General features: G+C 41.4%; 2 protein-coding genes across 7 annotated transcripts in view; one reads left to right on the top strand and one right to left on the bottom strand.

The window, feature by feature from the left end:
- Nucleotides 1-10,695, top strand: part of sulf1 (sulfatase 1) — a 36,363-nt gene extending 25,668 nt beyond the window's left edge. For 2 of the 6 annotated variants that reach the window (XM_067486674.1, XM_067486673.1), the window contains 9 exons: nucleotides 1,743-1,947; nucleotides 2,762-3,008; nucleotides 3,090-3,186; nucleotides 3,299-3,393; nucleotides 3,550-3,615; nucleotides 4,382-4,554; nucleotides 4,788-4,930; nucleotides 5,105-5,228; nucleotides 8,543-10,695. In XM_067486674.1, the coding sequence (XP_067342775.1) occupies nucleotides 1,743-1,947; nucleotides 2,762-3,008; nucleotides 3,090-3,186; nucleotides 3,299-3,393; nucleotides 3,550-3,615; nucleotides 4,382-4,554; nucleotides 4,788-4,930; nucleotides 5,105-5,228; nucleotides 8,543-9,447 (2,055 nt within the window). In that variant the 3' untranslated portion in view covers nucleotides 9,448-10,695. Of the gene's footprint in view, nucleotides 1-1,742; nucleotides 1,948-2,761; nucleotides 3,009-3,089; nucleotides 3,187-3,298; nucleotides 3,394-3,549; nucleotides 3,616-4,381; nucleotides 4,555-4,787; nucleotides 4,931-5,104; nucleotides 5,229-6,712; nucleotides 6,747-7,685; nucleotides 7,828-8,542 lie in introns of those variants that run through there. The other 4 variants (XM_067486678.1, XM_067486679.1, XM_067486680.1 and 1 more) reach the window with 4 other exon arrangements.
- A 141-nt stretch (nucleotides 10,696-10,836) lies between these two features.
- Nucleotides 10,837-22,046, bottom strand: part of slco5a1 (solute carrier organic anion transporter family member 5A1) — a 46,936-nt gene continuing 35,726 nt past the window's right edge. Inside the window, exons 5-10 of the mRNA XM_067486681.1 lie at nucleotides 21,310-21,474; nucleotides 19,320-19,518; nucleotides 16,030-16,189; nucleotides 15,374-15,615; nucleotides 15,224-15,288; nucleotides 10,837-14,552 (exon numbers count right to left, since the gene is read on the bottom strand). Coding sequence (XP_067342782.1) covers nucleotides 14,095-14,552; nucleotides 15,224-15,288; nucleotides 15,374-15,615; nucleotides 16,030-16,189; nucleotides 19,320-19,518; nucleotides 21,310-21,474 — 1,289 coding nt within the window. The 3' untranslated portion in view covers nucleotides 10,837-14,094. The remainder of the gene's footprint in view (nucleotides 14,553-15,223; nucleotides 15,289-15,373; nucleotides 15,616-16,029; nucleotides 16,190-19,319; nucleotides 19,519-21,309; nucleotides 21,475-22,046) is intronic.

The raw sequence follows: 22,046 nt of genomic DNA, 5'->3' as shown, positions 1-22,046 counted from the left end.
CTTGGTACTTCCCTTTCATCTGTGCCCATTTATTTTCTAGCAGACCAACAGCCAAGTTGTACATTATGTGGCCTTGAAACAGACAGAGCAGAACAGTACAAATTGTTACAAGTTTCAGGTGGCATTACATGACAGGGAGAGTTTCTGAGGGGCTGACTAATGCAAACCAAATTCATTTTATAGTTCCATAAGTGTGTGTGAGACAATCGGTTATTAAAGACAGCAGTGGAGAAATTCCCGTTGAGCTGTGTTGTTTTGTTTGAAATCATGTAAGCACATGATTGCTGTATTTCTGTGCTCCTTTTAATTGCAAACAAACGTATGTAGAACTGTATCTTTTTGAGCAGTAGCTGTAACATTTATGGCATTTGTCAAATGTACATGTGTAGCATGAAGAATAATATTTGTTCATAACTATGTCATCTGGTTTAATTTAACATAGCTTCATAGTGAACGCCTTAAAGCCCATGGCTTGTTTCTTAGTAAATTACTTGGTAAATGGTGCTGAAAGACAGCGGGCAAGTGTCCTCTCTCTTACCCAGGTTTTTCCCCAGTTGCCTACAAGCACAGACCACAATACATTTTTATGTCTTTATGACCTTAAATGCCAACTTACCTTCTGTCATAGAACTTGGATCAATCACTCCACTGAAATGGTTAAAAGGATCCTACACAAAGACCTCATACCTCAGTCTTTAACCTAATTTACCTTAAAATGAGAGATTTGCTTTTGAAAAGCCTTATAAGTTCATGCTCTTGGAATATGACCACACGATGTTGGTTCAGACAAACCAGATTTTTCTTACAGCACACCCACTGTTGTGTTTTTGTCACACAGCTTTTCCAGTCCTTTGGAATCGATCATATGATACCAGTATGAGTTTGTTGCGGGTGAAGAGCATTCACTCACCAGGGAAATGGACGAACCTCTGTAACTGTGTGTCTTTGAGAGAGCCTGAGTGACTTTTCAGCTTGAATGGTCATCTGTCATTGTTTTCTTCCCTGAGTGACAATAGGTCTCTCTCTCTCTCGCTCTCCCTTGCTTGTCTAATGCTAATATGATGAATCTGTTGGCCTCATAAGTGCTTCATCACTGTATGAACCATCCAAGGGAACCTGATCTGCCTTATAAACCCCTTGTTTAGACCCTCATTCCCACACACTCGCCACTCATCATCTGTACTGCAGTCTGCAGTGGTGTCTGCTCCATTTACACAACATCTAAACAGCGGCACTAATCACAGAAATAAGTCCAAACTTTCTTTGCCTAGTGGGAACAAATGTTGAGAAAGACAAAAAGGATGTAGGCGCATATGAGGATATGTATTTACACAATTACGATGGTGACGCACTTGGCATAGACATACCCAGTGTGAGTGATTGGGGTTTCCACTTTGTTTTCTAGACACCAGACAGACCCAATACGTCTCATGTGGTCGTTCTTGATTTATCTTTCCCGCTGCTTTTGGATGTCAGTCTTTCCCACAGACTGACATTTTCCTGATAGGTCTGTCAGAAATGTGATTCTTTCCTCAAACTGTATCATATTAACATCTATAGCTCTTAACAAGTGTGCCAAAAAACCTGTTCTTTGATACAGTTACATGGAAAGTTTTAGTTTTTAAAGCGATTGACATCAAGGGCACATCAGACGGTTTTAATTGTTTGAGAACACACACACAGAAAACAATTTATGAGGGAATATAACTTCTGTTTACTTCTGCTTTGGTTCTTGTTGACAGAAATGGCACTGTGTAGAAGAGATCACAGGAAAGTGGAGGATACAAAAGTGTAAAGGCGGTTCAAAAGAGAGCTCCGGGAAAAGGCCCCGCAGTTTGAAGCCTCGAAGCAGTTACGACCGAGAGAGGGGCTGTGACTGTGGAGACACGGTCTTTAAACCCTCCAGAACAGATCACCGCTCCCATCGACAGAGCTCATCAGGCCAGCGTAAGTACAAATATCTGTTAAAAGCATGGCTGACGATATCTTTCCTTCTCAAATTAAAGAACACGCAATAAATCCAAGTGATTCATGTTTCAGTAAACGGTGCACCCAGTAAGTACTTACAGCAATGAACTTTTCCACATTTTGTTATGTTCCAGCCTTATTCCAAAATGGATCAAATTAATTATTTTCCTCCAAATTCTACAAATAATACCCCATGAGGACAACATGAAATAAGTTTGTTGGTTGGACATGATTTGGAAAGGCGCACACCTGTCTATATAAGGTCCCACAGTTAACAAATCAATGCTATGCCGAAAGCCGTTGATCTTTTTTGTAGAATTTTGAGGAAAATAATGAAGTTGATTGGAATAAGGCTATAACATACCAAAATGTGGAACAAGTTCACCGCTGTAAATACTTCACGGATGCACTGTTTATGTGCTTAAATTAGGGCAGACTGATTCAGCTAATGTCAGCTTTTTCTGTAGCTGCAATGTTTGAGAGACGTCTGTCTCCCAATTACAGCTGGAGAAAATGTTTCAGTTTTCAGTAAATGCTTAAGGCATCTTGTGATGGATTATTTATGCTCTAAAGAAAGACAGATGCATGAGAACAACAAACATCTTGTTACAAGTCCTGGAATTTGTTTTGTGGATGCTGATTGGGTTTGTGTCATCTGGAATTATAGTTTGATGCCCTCTAGTGTTGCTTGTAAACAGTGCAACTACAGTAGTAGATACTAAAAACATGTCAAGTTGTTGTTGTAAAATAAGGGGTTATTACTAAATCCGTTAGTTTTTTTTTTTTTTAATAGGTTATCGTCCACGTTTTGTTCATACCCGGCCAACCAGGTCTCTGTCTGTGGAGTTTGAAGGCCAGATCTATGACATTGACCTCCAAGCAGATGATCAATCAGCTATCCGCCACCGTGTTATTGCAAAGCGTCACTACAACCCAGGGGACCCTGAGTTTGAATTGGGGACCGATGACGATTCAGAAGAAATGTTATCAGATGACAGAAATGCTGTGGGATATCCAAACTCTGTAAAAGTTACCCATAAGTAAGAAAGCAGTGAGTAAAACCTCAATACAGTCTTCTTTTCACACAGACGAGTATATAACTTTTGTTGTATCTGTTTCAGGTGTTATATTTTGATGAATGACAGTGTTCATTGTGAAAGAGAAATCTACCAATCCTCCAGAGCCTGGAAAGACCATAAGAGCTATGTAGACCAGGAGGTAATTATCCTAAGCTTAGATCATCGGCCTTGCACGCCTCCCACATTTTGAAGGTCAAGAATTTGTCATAATAGCCAATAGGTAATTGATAGGATTAGTTTTTTTCCTCTAGATTGAAGCACTTCAAGACAAAATCAAAAACCTCCGGGAAGTAAGAGGCCACCTAAAGAGGACACGACCAGAGGAGTGTGAATGTGGAAAGAAGGGGTTAGTTTTTTACTGTACATTTCTTCTAAAATACTTGCTATGTAAATAAATAATTGAATTTCTGTACAGAAAGTTATTTATAGCTTGTTTTAGGCCTCATGCCAAAACCTATTGGAGTACACAGCCTTTAGACTGTTTCTCTGTTTATAAAACCAGCTATTATAGCAGAGGAGAGAGAAACAAGAGATTGAAGAGCAGGAATGATCAACTCCATCCATTTAAGTGAGTTTCTCTTCCCCTTTATTTTACAAGTTTACACCATTTAGTTTCACTTCTTTCCTTATTTATCAACATTGACAATTTGCAGCAAATTGTACAAATGTTGTGTATTATGATTCACTGTACAGTGCTGCAGTTGTTTCTGGGTGTCTGCATTGTCTGTGCAAGGTTTAAAACATGTGACCTCTCTCCGTAATACCCACCATCATTTAGATAACCTAGTACATCCTGGGTGACCAGTCTGACGTGTGTATGCTGATGTCTGTGTCCCTAAAACACAAGCAGCTTTCTCAGACAGCCATGTCATTTTTGAGTGTTTGCTCCCTGAATGGAGTTTAATTGACAAAGTAGATGTATGACCAGGAGTGTGTGTGTGTCTGGAAATGGAGTTGCATGGAAAGATGGAATGACTCACCAGAGGGGAAATCGGTCAGTCTCAAACACAGTGATCAACTTGCACCAGAAAATACTGGGAACAGATTCGGCATTTACAAAATAGCTGTTTGTTTGTTGGTTTTTTCAGTGTCTATTGTGCGTTAATGCAGGGAAGGAGAAGGGACAGTGGCTATACGGTCATGCCAGAGAAAATTAGACATAGTATGATTAAACGTAAAAAGAAACAGACTGTCAGGGTCTGGCATCATTGATGCCTTCTGGAAATCCCCTCTGGATCCTCCATAACTGCGGTTACTGGCACCAGAGAGGTTACTGGCTGATGTCATCTTTGCATCACACTGATTTGTAATTCTCTCACGTTTCTCTCCAACAGGGAGGCTGCGCAGGAGATGGATGGGAAGGCCCAGTTGTACAATGGAATCCGAAGACGGAAAAAAGAAAGGAAGGAGAAAAAGCGACAGAGGAAGGGGGATGACTGCAGCTTACCTGGCCTCACTTGTTTTACACACAACAATGACCACTGGCAGACAGCTCCCTTCTGGACATGTACGTATATTAAATTCAAGCTTTGCTGAAGGGACAGGTGCTAATGGCAAAAGAGCAAATTCAGCATTTTCCTCATGTTAACTCTACCTTTTTATATAAAAATGTTGAGCACTGTGAAATTGTGTGCCAGCAAGTGCATATCAGTTATTAGAAACCTTTTAAAAAGTATTAGTAAAAGAGATTTATCCAGATATTAGTAGTTGCACTAAGACTAACTACTCATTATCATCCAGTGGGTGGATTCTGTGCATGTACCAGCTCTAATAACAACACCTACTGGTGCCTGCGAACCATCAATGAAACCCACAACACACTCTTCTGCGAGTTTTCCACTGGCTTCCTGGAATACTTTGACCTCAACAGTGACCCCTATCAGGTGGGTGAACATATGTCTATCTTTCATCTTTCAGTGAACATCTGTATGCTATCATGTGTTTCCTGTCTGCATCTGTGTGTTTACTCTCTTCTTAACTGTTTTAACGGCTCCTGCATTATACAACACATCATGACACTAGAGTTTTGTGTGTGTGTGATTGTGTTAACTTTGCAGCTGAACAATGCAGTGTACACAGTGGATCGGGACGTACTGAGCACACTCCATGCCCAGCTAATGGAGATGAGAAGTTGTCAGGGGTACAAGCAGTGTAACCCTCGCCCTAAAAGTGTGGATACAGGTAAAAATGCTTTCAGCTCATTAACTGCTTAAATAAATACGATGAAATGGTTACTCAGGGTTTAGCAGCAGTATTTGTTTTCCCAACAATCACTACAACAGATTCTACACACAGACAAATTGGAGTGAAGTTAAAAAGGTGAACCATGCAATGTGCACAAATTATTAAATAAAAAAATGCTCATGCTAAAAACAATGCATGGTTCTGAAATAGTAATGGCTGATTGTGTGGTTTTTATTTTTATTAATTTTGAGATTTTTATCTAGTCTTCTGTTGTATTTTGAATATGTCTCAATGTGTGTGCACGTGTGTTTGCACCAATCTGCATGGTGCATGCATATAGGGTCCTGCTGTTGAGGGTTGAAGTTTTTCGATCGAGGTTAAGGAATCATCATTAAATCTTGTGTGCCCTTTGTTGATGTCTGTTTGTTTTCTTCACAGTGATGCGCGCACAAACACACACACACACACACACACAAACTTTTCTTTCTCAGCACCAGACTTTTCACATTGACATATATTTTATGTTATATAAAGTGCAGTCAGTACAGTTAAAATAAGGCCAGGTTACAGTTATGCTCTCTGGCCGTCTTCCCTCTGTGTGACTCACTGTGTGTTAAAGACATTATTTAGACAACGATGTCATCAACAGCAATTGAGGTTGTTGTTTTATTTGAGCCTGTCATGCATCACTGCTGTAATCAGCCACAATTTTTTTACAACCTCAACATGGGCCAAGCATCCTTAAAAAGGGGAAATCCCAGCATTGGAGGGGGCTAATAAGTAGTGTCATGATGACCTAAGTCAGTAAGGCCAAGCTGTAGCGTTTGTGTGTGGCATGAACTGGCTGCGTTGTTTATGTTTGCATGCACTGAGGATAAAAACTTCATGGCTGTAATTACCAGTTGGAGAGTGCAGTTCTGGAACGGGTAAACAGCTTTGGGAAAACGGATTGTGTTTCAGTGCTGGCATGCTAGACCTGTCAAAACCGTGCCAATACATGTCATATAGCAGCCTAAAATCTTTAACTTGGTAGCTGCGCTTGCTGGAGTATGATGCCAGCTCTGGGATCCAGTGAAAGGGATGTTTTTGTGGGGGAAAAAAAGATGATTAAAATTTGGGTGATGTGAATTCAGCAGTTACTTGCATCTATTGGTGGAGTGTGACTTAACCAGCAGTGTCACTTGACTGGGTGCCTTTGTGTATCATGCTCTGAAGGGGAAACTCAACAGAACTCACAAACCACTTTACTTTGATCCTCATCTCTCTATCCAGTCCAGCCATATGTGCTTTTGAACCTTTCCTCCGGTCAAATCCAAATCTCTTTTCTTTTTCCCTCTGATAATTTAATAATTGCATTTCTCCATAGGGAGTATCAACTGTGCATGAGGGACTCTTCAGTGTGAATGATCTATTTATTTCCTCCCCACATCTCCTTGAATCAAAGGATTAACAGTTGATTGCTTTTATTTTTTTTCGATCAGGAGGTAAAGATGGAGCAAGCTATGAGCCACACAGGTATCCACCAATTTTTGTCTCTCTTCAGTGGCTTTTTTCTTTAACACTTGCATGGGTCGAATAGCGTCATGCTACTAATACATCCATCCATGGAGCGCTGCTGCTTGACTTGACCCGTGAATGCATGCTGAGGATACTCTTAACAAACTATAACTTTTTTTCATCAAAGCAGCTTCATTTGTTACATGCACACAATCTGTCCTCACATTTACCTGCTGTCTACTTTCAGCCTGCAGCAACGTATAATCAGAAGAAGATGTGCTGCGTTGTGTATTTTCACCTCTTTGCTTGAGCTTTATTGCAGCCGACCATGTTAAAATATAGATTCAAACTTTTTTAGCCTATCTTAGGATAGCACAGCTAAATAAATGTTAGAAAGGTGTGTGTGTGTGTCTATATATAAATATATATGGCGGTGCCGAATATCTGCTTCCACCTGGGGCCAAAAGAACATTAAGTGCACGTGAATGACAATGCATGGTACTGTATCATCTGCCGTCTAGAATCACATTTTCCATTTAAAAAATAATAAAGACAATTGTTGGACAGTTTGGAAAATAAGCTCATATAAATAATTCCCTCTCTCACCTCAAAATATGAAACTGAAAAGCTAATGGGTTAACAAATCTTATTTTAATTTTTTAGTTTGTGCTAAAACTAGTTTAAAAACAATAGAAGTCAAGCTGGGATTTGCTCTTAGTTTTCCAGTCTTTGTGCTAAGCTAGCGTTCTCCTGGCTATAGTTTGTGAGTGTGGCATCAATCGTTTCATCTCACACTCAGAAAAAAGCGAATTTTCCAAATTGTCAAACTATTCCTTTAATATCACCGTCCATGCCATGTCAGCCATACCCACAAATGTACAGTCATTATTGCATTAGTCTTTCTGTGTAACGCAGTATTCAGAATACCCCTCATAATTGCTAATGGCCATTGTGTAGTGGTAGAATGGACACTTGAGTTGCCACGCCCTCTCTGTCCTCCCACCGACTTCTGCACATTTGACCTCTGTTTCTGGCACCTGCTTACCAGGCAACAGCAGCATCGAAAGTGGTCAAAGAGGAGACCAAGCCTCTCCTACCTGTGAGTCCCTAAGCCTACGTCAAACCATTTCTATTCTCTAGCTGCAGTAGTAGCAAGAAAGCTCCTCTCAAAAGGAAGCCAACCAAAAGTGGGGCTAATGCTTCTTTTCCTCAGTTTTAACTTGCAGACGTCAGACTGAACCCAACTCTGATTTAGCTTTTTCCTGCAAATTTCTTTTATTTGCCCTTTTTCAGATTTTAAATTCCTCTATTTTGTTCTCTGGGGATAAGCATTTCACCCATAAGCTCATTTTCTCTTTCTTTTTTATTGAGCATCTTCTTGTTTTGTTGATCAAAGTCTTGCTCCCTTTGCTGTTACGTTCTTTTATTCCAGGTTGCCTGAACTTGCATTTCAATCCAATCCAGGCCTATCATTAACTATGCCATTCCACTTTCTTGTGCAGCTTAGTATTGTAGTTTATTATGGTGGATCATTTTTTCTTTTCAGCCTGTCTTTCTAATGTGTTTGCACTACTCGTCGCTAGAGTTTAGAGTGGGTGCTGCTGATTATTTGGTTTATCTAGCTTTGAAGTGTGTGTGTGTGTGTGTGTGTGTGTGTGTGTGTGTGTTGCTTGGGGCTTCAAACCCCATGGAATTGGATGTTTTTATTGAGAGGCGGAAGTTGGGCATGACTGCATGCTGTATGAGCAAACCTGAAAAGCTCCCTGTGCTTTCTCATATAGATGTTCAGTTTTCCGTTTCTTTCTCTTTGGCAGCACACAGCCAATATGGGATGGACGACAGGGTTAAACTGCCCAACTTGACGGACGAGGAGGTGAACTGGCAGGGACTGGAGGATCTGTATAGCGTAAACGAAACCCTTTATGAATGTAGGCCTGACTACAGTCCCAGCCCAGACAACTGGGCCAACTTCCAGAAGGATGTAGATAATATGTTTGCACTGCGTCACGTTTTCAACAAATTCAACCAAACCCATAAGTTTGATGACTCCACCCTGACAGAGCTGGGCTCTGGGGCTGGTGGTGGAGGCCTTGAAGAGAGCAGCGGAGATGATTTGATTTCAGCCAGCAACATCTGGCCAGGCCTGGCCACAGAGGTTCACCTCACCACCCCCATCCCAAGCAGTACACCATTAGCAGCACCTACATCCATGCCCACACTGGAAAAGAAACTGGAATATGTTTTGAACAGCCTTCCTGAGAAGCTTATAGACCAAACTGGGATGTCCATTATTTCACCATCACCGGTACCATCAGATCCAAGAAGGGACAGGGTCCAGAGCAATAGGTGGGCACAGCAGCTGGATGAGATGGAAGGAGATGTGTTTAGTGGGAACGGACTTACCGAGCTGGAGGCAGGAAATCTGCTGCATACTCTAAACAGCCTGCAAATCCAGCTGGAGTCTGGCCTGGACCACAGAGAGGTAATTGGCCTGCAGGGTCTTGGCCCCGAAGAAGAGGACATTTTCCAGGCCCAAGGCTACCTCCCAGTCTCCCCACAGACAGTGAGGCCCAAGGTGCAGACCAGCACCACTAGGAGCACCCCCACCACACAGATTAGCATTCATCAGAATGCTGAGGTGCTACTACATGTGCTGCCCCTCACCTTGGACTATGAGGGCAGTGGCTCTCTGCCTCAACCCTCTAATCAGACCCCCTGAGGCAGACGCATGGTTGACCAGCCAGTGAGCTGCTGGTTGCCATAGAGACACTGATTCAGAGATGAGCTTGCCAAGAAATAAGGCGAGCGATGCCACCTCATTATTCAGAGTTGTATGAGTATTAAAATTGTTTATTTTTTTACGAGTGCCTACATTTATTAGTAAACAGTATTACTTTTTTCAAATATAAATTTAGAAATGAAAAAGCCTTAATGCAGCTAAACATAAGTGTTGGGACTAAAAATTGTTTCATATGGATAAACAACATTCATGTTTTTAATATATGTCTTTATGAAATGTAAGTGAGAGTGGTGAAACCTCGTTAGCATCTGGATGGATGGATAAAGCGTTAGTCAGCCCTAAGTTTGCTCCAGTTTAAGGAATCTATTCGTAACCTTCATAAACCTTCTATTACAAGACACTAGTTGACTCACCAGATAAACAATGGCAAAATCGATACTAAATTGATTTTCTGGGTTTTCCATGTTATGATCCCTCCTGCACTTACGGTTGGTGATGTACAACATTTTGTTCATGAAAGAACTTGCATAAATAAGTCGGTTTAGTATATAATTAAAACATGTCAAGCTATCTGTTACAAGTATCCACCTGCAGCAAACTCTAAGCAGGCTACCAAACACTACAATTGATGTTTTCCTTGTTTTTTTTTTTGTTTTTTTTTCAGGACACCATTTAGATATTGTTGCACTAGCTCTGATATAATAATTATGTTTGTCGCCATTTACAGCATTTTGTTATGTTGAGCAAAATGATCCTCACTAATCACTAGCAGGTGCCAACACAATCACCAGGGGTAAGAAAGAGTTCATTGTCTAACACTTCATCGGTTAATTGTCTGCTATATGATGTAGTGCTCTGCTAATCCAGAGTATACTGCTGCACATAGCAGGTTGTTTGGTTGTTTTTTTTTCTCAAATATAGCTGTGAAGTCCCTTAAAGAAGATTATACATCCGCACCCTCCCTAAAGCTTTGTATTACACTATAGTCAGGAAAACATTCAGATATTTCATAAAGCTAGTTATTGCAAGGCCATTAAGGGCAAAATGATGAAACCTTTTTGCCAATTGTTAATCTCTGAGCACCAGAGATGTATCTGCTTGTAGAAATACATTCTGCAAAAATCTGATGTCCTTTTTGTCTTGTCTGTGTAGAAGTGTTACAACAACTCTGGTTTCCGGAAAGCCATGAAGCTGTTGAGAAATAAACCCTTTCGTTCTTTCTACTGATTTCTTGGCCTTCAGTGTTGTCCAATCACTTCAGCAGCGCATTGCATTCACCAAAGTCTATCACCGTGTTCGGTCAAGCCTTCAACTGACCTTTTTTACATTTTTATAGTAAATGTTTAAGCTATTTTAACAAGAGCAAAACTTTCAGCTCTTTCAGCAAAAACAGTTCAGCTTTTTTCAGCTTTGGTTGGAAAATCCCTTTAGTTCTGAAGCATTCACAGTGCATTTTATTTTTTGGAAATGCTTTTTCTAGTTCGTTGGACTTTGCTTTCCAAAATGTCAAACATTGCAAAATGTAAATTTATAGGCTTAAAAACGAGGCCAAGTTACTGTAGGCCCACAGTGCACTTCTGTATCTATGGCAACACAACACTTCCGGTTTCTCTTCTCACAAGGAAACTTCACATTTAATTTTTAATAATTACTTTAAGATCCAAAAGTCAAGATGTGTAGAGAAGTTATAGTAGTCCTTAATTTGTGGCCATTTGAGACGACAATGGCATCATGGTTTGTGAGAAAACTTTATTCTTAATCCTCTAATTTATTTGGGCAATTTAAAGACTTCCTGAATACAATCCTAAATATCAATTTGCGTGTTTCATTTCAACATACTATTTTAGAAAATGTTAGAGTAAACGTTAAAGAATTCACTCATGTGACCAACTTCTACATGAAACCGGAAGTATTGTTACCATGGATACGGATAGTCACACTGGTGGCTGAAAATTTTAGTCCACCGAATTATCTATAAATAGTTCTGTATTAATATAGTTTTGGAAGTAATAAACTGTCACTGAACTACTGTGATACTGAAGATGTTTTAAAAGCATGATTATTCTAAGGCAGGTTCTGAAATTACGAGAGATTTAGAAAAGCTCTCTAAAATTCTTTTCTCTTTTGAATGCAAGTACACCACATCTCTACAGACTCAGCAATAATTCATGAGTAGAACGAGTGGATTTTTTTTTCTCCCCCCCAATTTTCTTTTTAATGACAAATATCAAGTATTCAAGGCATTTGTAAACCAAGTGTTCACAAACATAAATTTGACTTGTGCTAATCAGGAACACGAAGCAAGAAGAGCTCAACTTTCAGAATACATCTTCTGTTCTGTCCAGGAAACTCAATTTCAGTTAACATACTAATAAAATTACATTTTACAGTCATAATAAAGTTATCTGAATCAGTAGTGGTCCAGGCAATTGCAGGACACTAAATCCCAAGTTGTAGGTTTACAGTACAGAAAAGTCAGGCATCTTTGCATTTACTGTGTAATGATCTGCATGACACTGCTGGATGATTCTCTGTCCTTCCCTCAAAGAGTCCAGTGTGTAGTACAAGGTGTCCTTTACTTGCAGGGAGATGGGTTTTGTGTATATAAGCAAGAGTTTGTGCTGGTTCTGCCTCAAACATTAAAACTGACATCTTCAGCTGCTAATAGGTTTCACTGATAATTTATGCTTGCATGTCATTTTCCAGGAAAGAAGGGAGGGTTGAGAATCATTACATACAGAGACGTACAAGAAATCAGGGTAATATCATGTCTGTGTTGTCCTCTTGACAGGAAAAAACTTTTAGTAACCCACCCCCCCACAAACACAATGAGATCTCAACCTTTCCAGAATGAGTAATACTGTTCAGGCACCGTGAGACAAATTCACTTTTTTTTTTTGGTAGTTTTTTTGTCCTGTAGCTTTAATTCTAAGTCTTTGTTATTGGTTACAGTGTACAACACCATGGGTTAGCTCATAAATATAATTCTAACTATGTGGGAGCACTATAATACACTTAGTTTGCTTTGTCTATATTTACAGGATGATCATTTATGAATATGTAATTTGAGGTACTAAGTCATGTTAATACTAAAATTAGACACCACCAACACTGCATAATCATTTTTACCTGGCAGAATACTACGAAGGTTGCCCACTCACTGCATCTGATTTTCTTATAATCCCACTCACAAAACAGAAGTTCTCCCTAATATCTGGATTTTACAACAACTGCCACAGATTCCTACTCAAACATAGCATCTGTTAATAGTTGAGGCTGTCTGCGGGCCTTGGTTCAGACAACCATCTGATCTGTGGCAGAATTTAAAATCGAAAGAAGCTGGCCACCCTTTGCTCAGATACATCTTTGGAGTCCTAAATTCATTGCAGTGATTAAGTTTAATAATTCTAACTTAACCAAGAATTTACAGTAGATCTGACATACATTAACATTCACTGGCCTTCACACAATAAGCTATGTCCAGTAGAGGGCATCAAACACCACACACTGAATAATCAATCTGTTTACTCTTGGTGATAAAAGGTGATGCGTCCGTTTACATGCTTGCTGCACTATTTCTTTAAAAGCCTAGACTACTTTATAACTATGTACATCTGATGACCATTAGAATAGAGAAGCCATTACAGTGAAAGACAAAATGATCTGTGCTTGGTTGTTGCAACAAATTAGATAAAATAAATTTTACGGTGCTTCAAAATTAATCACGTTTGTTAACATTTTTGAAATTTGCGCTTTCAAGCGCAAAAATGTATTTGTAGCTTCAGCACATGGTCAGAGATGACGTACCTTTCTTATTCCTTCAGTCTGTAATGATAAATTAATGTTAAGGAAAATCATAGTTATTGCTCACTGAAAAGACTTGAGGTAACAAAGAAGTCATTTAGACACTGTACCGATGGTTCGTGTCAGCTTTGAACTACATAGTTACCTTGCCAAAATGGGAAACTATTAATACATGACGCTGTGACTTAAGATCTGTCTCCAAACACACAAGCTGAGAGCAGAAAGCAGAATGTGACTGGCTTTTCAGTGGCCAGCATTTACCCAGATAGCTCACTTTCTATACTGGACTGGCCTTGATCGCCTGAGAGGCACTGTTATGAGAGATGTGACGACGTGGTGGACCATGGGAATTTAGCATCGAAGAGGAGGTACAGATGTAGAATACTGAGGGAGCTGTACATAGGATCTTGCATAGTACAGGTTTTTCATTTGTGCTTTAGACACTGTTAAATTGTGATTGATCAGTTTGTACAGAGATTCAAATGCCCTGCGTTATAACAGTAGCACCGTGTGATGTGTGTCTTTACATCATCCAATCCTTGAAGTGGAGGTCTGACCTTCTGTGTGAGTGCTGTGTGTGGCTGCAGCTGATATGCTCAGAATAAAAGCATCTGTCAGGCTCCTTTTATCATAAACCACAAAGAGCAGCCCTTTATGTATACTGGGCGTACTTCTGTCTCTGCCTGTCAGTCCTGCAGCAGCTCTGGAGCCCTGTCTCTTGTCTGATTGGTGTAAAGCAGACGCTGTGTGGTGCAGAAACGCAAACAAGAAGGCACATGTCACACCAATGGGTCACAACCTTGAGGGAGGCCTGCTGTGCTCTCAGACATGAGCAGACCCTCTGTGGTGATGTGGCAACAATATAGGAGGGGTTATTGCTTTGAGGGCGTTGCCAGGGCAACTGAAGCTGCTATGGCCGCGATTTAGTAGCAGGGCGGCAGGCGGGTCGGGTCGAGGCGGGATGTACACAGGGCAGGAGCGGGTGCGGGCGTGGCTCTTCTGACCCCCAGCGTGGCAGATGAGATCGCTGACTGTGCCTAGCGGAGGCAGGTGCTGCCGCCAGCGCTCCACTCGCTCCTCCTTGTGCTTGATTGAGTACCAGGTAAGAAATATGAAGACGAAGCCGACAAACTTGAGACTGGCAGCCAGGCCGAAGTAGACAAAGCGGAACGAGGTGACATCGTACTCCCAGCAGGAGCCGTGCACCCCACAGTCCTGCTGCCACAGCATGCAGGTGGTGTCAATCACAGCGCCAAAGTAGATGGGTGTAGGGATGTAGGCTAAAGAGGAAGAGAAGATGTGATTAAAAGCTCTGTAAACCTGACTTTCACTAAACTTCAGGCACTTTTGTGTATGTGGGTGTACAGACTGGAAAAGTAAGAAACTATGTTCAATGCCACTACTGGTTTTCTTCAAAGTGTTTTGGAAAATTCATCAGCTTCGGTTTTTGGTCTTAAAGTATTTCTCTCAGTTTTAAGTGGGTGAAGCTGAGTCAGAAAAAAGCGATGGCATGTTTTTTCATCAACCTGAGTACAGCAACATCTGTCAGCAGTCACAGCACTGTTGGGGTTAAATCAGATCAAACTAAACAATACCCACATTCTCCCTTATGGAGCCTGTTTGCTTGAAAATGTCATACGTGAGAAGTCTGATGTCTAATATACAATGTTTAAATTTACTGTAAATTTTCTGAAAAGCACCACCTGCTGTGTAGAGTCAGTATGCTGTGTGGAGTTGGGACTTTATTACAGATCAACTAGCCTGCAGCACCAGCAGTACACCACAGGATAGCACTATTTAGGTTCATGTAGATCAGAAGTCTATAAGGGACTCAGACATCGAGTAAGCACCTACCGAATGCAAACAGGATAGCATCACATTCCATAGGTGTGTGTATAACAAATGGATGACTTTAGGATTTATAGTTCCTACTTCAAGGTCAGGAACTTACCAAGAGTTCGAAGCAAGACAAACTGCATCCCAAGAGCAAAAGGCCTTTCTTGCTCTTTAACAGACCTGAGTAAAGAGAAATGTGGCATGTAATGACACAAGTTCAGCATATTGTAATGTCTGATGCTAAATGGCAGAAGTGGTCCCTTACCTGAGTGTGACAATGATGGCAGAGGGCTGAGCACAGGCAGTGATGAGGGTGACAATGAATAGAAAAATGAGGAAAGGGATGAGTGTGTTGCAGGTGCGGTCGCACTTCCCCAACACGGCGTAGCCATTTTCGTTCAGGTAGGTTTTAACAATGACCAGCTGAAGTTGATTGACCTGGCTGCCGGAGGAAGGAGTGATGACCTGTCTGCTCTGCACGCAGCCGCAGTCTGTGTAGTTCCTCATCTGTAGTCAAAACAACATGAGTACTAATCTAATAAGAGTGCTCGCTTTTTAAATTGACTAAAACGTAAAGTTTATTCCATTAAAAGACTTTCAGTCACAATGAAACGTCAAACCCTAATTCAGACACACACAGACTGGGTGGCACCAGCGATGTGGACAACGAATCTAGACGTTTCCTCGTAGCTTCCTATCTGACTTTGTGGCGTCTTGAGACTTCCTGTGCTTTCACAACTATGTCGGGGACAATATAAACAGAGCAGGTCTTTGTGTATCCTGTTAACAGGGTTTTACCAAATCGCTGCTATTGTACTTTACGCATAAATGACTGTGTTGCAATTACTTATCTGACAGGGGAAAAAGCTGTTTTGGTGAGCAAGTGCTGTGCGTTTTTCTGCTGCTGTTCTGCACACTCACCCCGGCACTGTCATTGCCCACAGTGCTGCATCCAGCCAGGCAGGGGTTAAAGTAGGTAATGCCGTCAGAGCCGCACACCGGCGCGTACTCGTGGATCCTGCAGCCACAGTTCACGTTGCAACTGCCCGTCAGGTTCCTGTGGGTCATTGTCAGGGTCGGACTGCAGCAATTGAGAGGGGGGGAAAGTGTGTGAAGAACAAGAATAATCATATCCACTTCCCGAAACACAGTACAACCAAACTGCAACTTCAATGTTTGCCCCTTACGGCACATCTGTTTAAAAATCGAATGTACAGGTCACACTCTATGATGATGATGATTAACGATAATGTCTATAATGTGTTTTTATTGCACACTTTAAGGGTGTAGATTTTACAAATCCTATACAAGGTTGTTCTATTTCTCATTGACCTTTTTTTTTTTTTTAATATATAACTGCTGACACAGTGTTTTATGAACTGGTGTTCTCATGAACCAAAATGAAGAATGGAAGTTATGAGAAGCTGCCAATCTTTGTTGCAGTGTTTACTGTAGCCTTGGTGTCTCATTAATCTTCTGCACATAATCGCTTTAGTTGGCCCTAATCTTGCCCCCCACCAGCTCATGTGATGATAGAATGACAGAGATGAGGGGTGTAGGAAATGACACCTCCACAGGCTCAAGAGCGGCGTGGGAACAGTCCCTGTAAGCCAAACAGAACTTTGTCTTTGTCTAAGCCAGAAGCAGTGAGGCGAAACCCGGGTTTTCTTTGGGAAGCATTTACTCTGAGCCTTGCGGAAAAGATGGGGACAGACCCTAAGAACACATCAGCCTGGGGTCACATGGACACACAAACACACCTGAAACTAGTAGGACATGTCTGTCCCAGTGTTTCTAATCCAATAACGTGCTAAAGGTGAATATTAGTATCACATAAGTGGGTAGAAAAGTCTGGCAATATTTCACTGAGTTTTGCAAAAAAAATGTAAAACCACCCACAGAAAAAAAAACTAATTGAGTGTAAAAAGGTTGGAGGCCAACTGGAGTCACAGGCTCGCTGCATTGAATCCACACGTCCTTTTCCAGACTAACTCCCGACCTTTGCTGACCCCTCCAGATATTGTGTCACTGTCTGCAGACAGCGCTGCATAAAAACCCAAACACAGGAGCCAAGAGAGCAAGAGTTCATTAACGCGGTGAAGTTTTATCAAGAACAAATTTCTAATACACACACAAAGGTGTGTTCTGCAGATTCTAATTATTGTACATCTTTTTAAATTTCAATACTAACAATTTTAATACTAAGATTAATAGTAACATGACTATGTGGCTGCATTTAATCAAGTAAAATCTTAATCGTGCAAAACCTTAGCAGATGTTCAAGAATATTACATAACACAAGGCAGTTGAGGATCTTTGTAATGTCCTTTTTTGTAAGATCGCCTGCCTGTCAGCAGGGAGAATGAAGTCTAGGCTACGTTACAAATCCAGACAAATAACACTGAGGGTCAGCTTGGGTGAAACATTCCTCATGTGGATGCTACCAGCAACTAGTGATGAGTACTGTTCATAATGAGGAGCTGCACCAACTCTCGCATCCCTGTTGACCCCTCTGCAAACACTAGCTGAGCCTAAAGCCTGTTTCAGAAATGAACTCTAGAGAATGTCAGGATGATCAGGTCCTGAACTTGTCTGGAGTTTCCCTTTCAGACATGTAACCAACATAAGGAGATAGTCTGTGTGAGATGTGTTCTCACAAAGACTGAAGACATACTCTTGGTGACTGGGAAAGGGGTGGTGCTTGGGCACTTCGAGCGGGGGGGGGGGGGGGGGGTCATGATGCAAAAACAAAGCTGCAGAAGTGACAGTGTTTTGCTTTCTAATTTGGTCGTGTACCACAGAATCTCGTGCTGTTTCTTGTATTTGTTTGACGATTTCCAGGTCTGCCCTAACTGAGGGAAGTTCACGAATGTATTTGTTCTTCTAGTTCGACATTGCTGTATTTGCCCGTTTCACGGCAGTGGCAGGAAATGGACGTCATCAACAAGCCCACTCACCCACGGTGAATTCTCTGGAGTATTACCTCGTCTATTCACAAATGAGCTCGGTTGGAGATAATCCGGACTGTGCATTAGGGAGCTGGCTGGGTAAAATCCGTGTGATGTCAGGACCAACAGACTTTGGTGTTTGCGTTCACACATACAGAGATGTCTGAAAAGGGCTAAAGACTGCTATTAATGGGTCAGCTATGGCACATTGCATGAGAAACGTACATTGCAAAGAAGTTTAACTAAGTGAACCTTTAGTGTTAAGTATCTAGTGTAAACGATACAGTTTACAGCAGTAACTTCATTAACATAAAGCTTTTGTAGCAAATATTATATGCTTGCAGAATGTTACACCGTATGTTCAGAGCGTATTCTAATACAGTAAAGTTATAATATGTTTATTGTCTTTTGCATTATCTAAGGTCAATCTGTGCATGCAGTGCATCAGTCTGTAGCATCAAGATGTGCCAGCAGACGTCCGCTCCATAACTCTGTCCCCAGGGCTGACACTTCAGATGACTGTTAACTCTGCAGCCTGGCTGATGATGTAGTGTTGAGCAGCAGAAATAGAGGTGGGAAAGTGATTCAGTAGTGATTCAGTGGGGCCACAAGAGCAGATGCCTGTGCTGCTAATTAATCATTTGCACTCCAGCACAATGCCACAACACCAGGATGATTGGGGTGGTGACAGCATCCTAAACCCACACCCTCCTCAATGGTGTGTGGCTTCAGATACAACTTCAAATGCAGCCTAAGGTGCATTTTTCAAAAGGCAGTTTAGAATCAATTGGATACTCAGCTGCTAAGACCCTTATATAGAATGAATTATTCTGCATAGTCATGAAAATCAATAGAGAACGCAGAACTCTGACGTTTGTGTTTGATAAGACAGGAACATGAGCTTCCCGTATAATAAGGCTAAAAAGATGTCTCGAGGTGGCTGTGGCTCAGGAGGTGAAGAGGCGCCTCCTCCTCCTGTCCATATGTCCTGGGGTAAAACACTGAAGCCCAGGTTGCTCCCAGTGTCAGGCCGACACTGTGCATGTCAGCTGCCACTACTGGTGTGTGAATGGGTGAATGAAAGGCACTTTTTGTACCAATAAGGCCGAAAAGTGCTAAATAGGTAGAAACCATTTATATCAATCCGATGTGCTGTGTCTCTTACTTCAAAAGAATATGTAGGGAAAAACCAGAAAGGAAACCAGGGGAGGGGTTAGTCTGTTTTAGACCTTTTTGAGCTGTGTCTATCATGTGTGTACTTACCCAGTAGTGTAGGGTATGTTGATGCCTCCCAGATTGATGCTCTCACAGCCCACTATGAAGAGAGTGGAAAAGCAGAGCAGAGACACCCCGCTGCAGATCATGGCCAGCTTGGCTGACTCTCTGGCACCAAGCTTCAATTTCTTAATGATATAGCCCCCCAACACGATACCCACCCCGGCACTGGGTACAATGATCAAACCTGTGAAAGATCAGAGAATGTAAGAGTAGGTGAGATGGAGAAAGATCTTCAGACAGCACAGAAATAGAGCAGCTAATTTGTCATGAATAACTTATCACTGAATTCATTTCTGTAAATCATGACTGAGTGCAATAAGCATCTGATCTACAGTGTTTTTCATGCACACCAACAGCAACAGTGTGAATATGTCAGAACTATGCTTTTATTTCAAAGTTATGTGGCATCTTGTTGGATATAGTACAATACCCTGTTAAACCGAGAATAAATAACTTCACAGAAGAAGGGACCAGAATAGGCTTTGCTGGATCAGTGTGACCTAGCTGTGGGTTACCAGTGAGTCATGTCAGGCTGTGGCAGCAAAGAGCATTGCTCGCCATTGCTGTTTAGCATCCGGCTACAATTCTAAACTAATGCAACAGAAGCCACTACAAGCTACTGATCATACTAGACCATGCAAGGCTTTAGAGGCAAAACCCATGAGTGCCCGTTTCTAAAACTTAATTATGCCTTCATTCAAAAGTTAACACGGTGTGTCACCACGGAGGAAACCAGTTAGTAAGAAGGACTGGACACAAAAAGCAGCCATGGTGTCATCACTGGAATGTATCAAAACACTATCACTGTGTGTGCTTTTGAATGTGTTATTACTTAACACAATCAAAAGCGTTGGTCTAATATTCTGGCCATTCCTAAAAAAAAAAAAAATATCTGTGACAATCATCAGGGAAATGTCACAGTTGGTCAGTCCATCTGGCAGCACAGTGCTCCCAACAACAGGAGTGCCCTCTCCTCCTGCTCTTCTCCAGTCATCGTCACATTCAGCACCTTGGCATCGTTTGGGTAGCCATGACAACCGCACCACCCGTTTGCCCTTACCCTTGTATCCTGGCAACAGGCAGATGAGATGAGGCATTTGTAGTGTGTATGTGGGGGCGTGTGTGTATTTATGTGTGTGTGTAACCAACCATATGTTAACAAGCAGAATACGTGGACAAACAGTTGTTTTAGATTTCAAAGAAATAACTTTTCATTCACACCTCTCTGTAATAATCCTGCCAGCAGATTTGTTGCGCATTAGCATCACTGGCTCAACATGACTGACGGATTAGACTGGGTCTCTGTACAGTCTACATATGTGGCATACAAACTGCAGGCAGATCCAAAGGGTAGAATGCGTGTGACCACAGTATGATGAAACTGTCTCCTGCAGTCAGCAGAGACTTGTTACAGTCAGGCAAAGCGACGAAAGCTTATCACTGAATGAAAGTCTGCAGGACTCCATGACTCATGGTGCTGCCTACCAATGTGCGCACATGAAGCAGAGAGGACAAATGTGAGCTTAAACTGGTACAGACCAGTAGTGCATGTAGTATATGAAGGTGTGTCATTTACTGTCCTTTCCAAGGGAAAAATACTTTATGTGAATACTTCACGTCCAGACTTGGAATTTAACTAAAATGTAATTTAATGATAATATGCTTACTGTGTTTTATGAAGAGGGACAGTTCAATTAACCTGTAAAGTGACTCTGCTTCATTACTACATTAGACACACACACAAAAAAATCTTCTGTTCTGTTGCCAACCAACATTCCCCCTCATGAAAGTTCCTACCATGTTTGGGCCTTTTTTTTTTTTTAATAACTGATCACCAATTAGTTTGCTTGGCTTGTACCTCACTTGTAAGCCACTTTGGATAAAAGCGTCTGCTAAATGACTAAATGTAGTTGATCAATTTTACCTCTCATACCACTGTCTTTAAAAAATAAAAAATAAAAAAAAATAAACTTACCAGTGTATATGCTGGCATTGGAGGCGGGAAGACCAAACTGTGACTCAATAAATTTGGGGATGAAGGTGATGAAGGCGGTGACGATGGCACACTCTGCTGTGTAGGAGAGGCTGACGAAGAGGAAGGTCATGTTGCTGAGGATCCTTAGTGCTGCCTTGGGCAGGTCTGAGGAGGGACACAAAACAAGATGGAGCACTGTAATTAACACACAATAAGGTACTATTTTAGTTTTCGCTCAGCCCCCTCACAAACAGAACAAGACTGAGTTGTCATTACTGAAAAGCTGTAATTAGGAAAAAAAAAGGCATCTATAACCCAAATAAATCATCTAGTAAGTAAAGTAAGCATCACCTTTAAAATGACATACACACATAAATGCACACATAAACTATACTGCCAAAAGTATTCGCTAACCCATCCAAATAAGTTAATTCAGGTGCAAAAAGCAAGGTCCATAAAGACATGGATGAGTGAGTTTGGTGTGGAAGAACTTGATTGGCCTGCACAGAGTCCTGACCTCAACCCAATAGAACACCTTTGGGATGAATTAGAGCGAAGACTGCGAGCACTGTGTATTATGTATTTCATAAACACACTCCTAAACCTTGTGGAAAGCCTTCACAGAAGAGTTGAAGCTGTTATAGCTGCAAAGGGTGGGCCGAAGTCATATTAAACCCTATGGATAAAGAATGGGATGTCACTAAAGTTCATATGGGTCTAAGGCAGGTGAGCGAATA

The sequence above is a fragment of the Channa argus genome, chromosome 19 (genome assembly GCF_033026475.1).
Source record: "Channa argus isolate prfri chromosome 19, Channa argus male v1.0, whole genome shotgun sequence".
Taxonomy (NCBI): Eukaryota; Metazoa; Chordata; class Actinopteri; order Anabantiformes; family Channidae; genus Channa; species Channa argus.
This window is presented reverse-complemented; position numbering and strand designations above follow the sequence as displayed.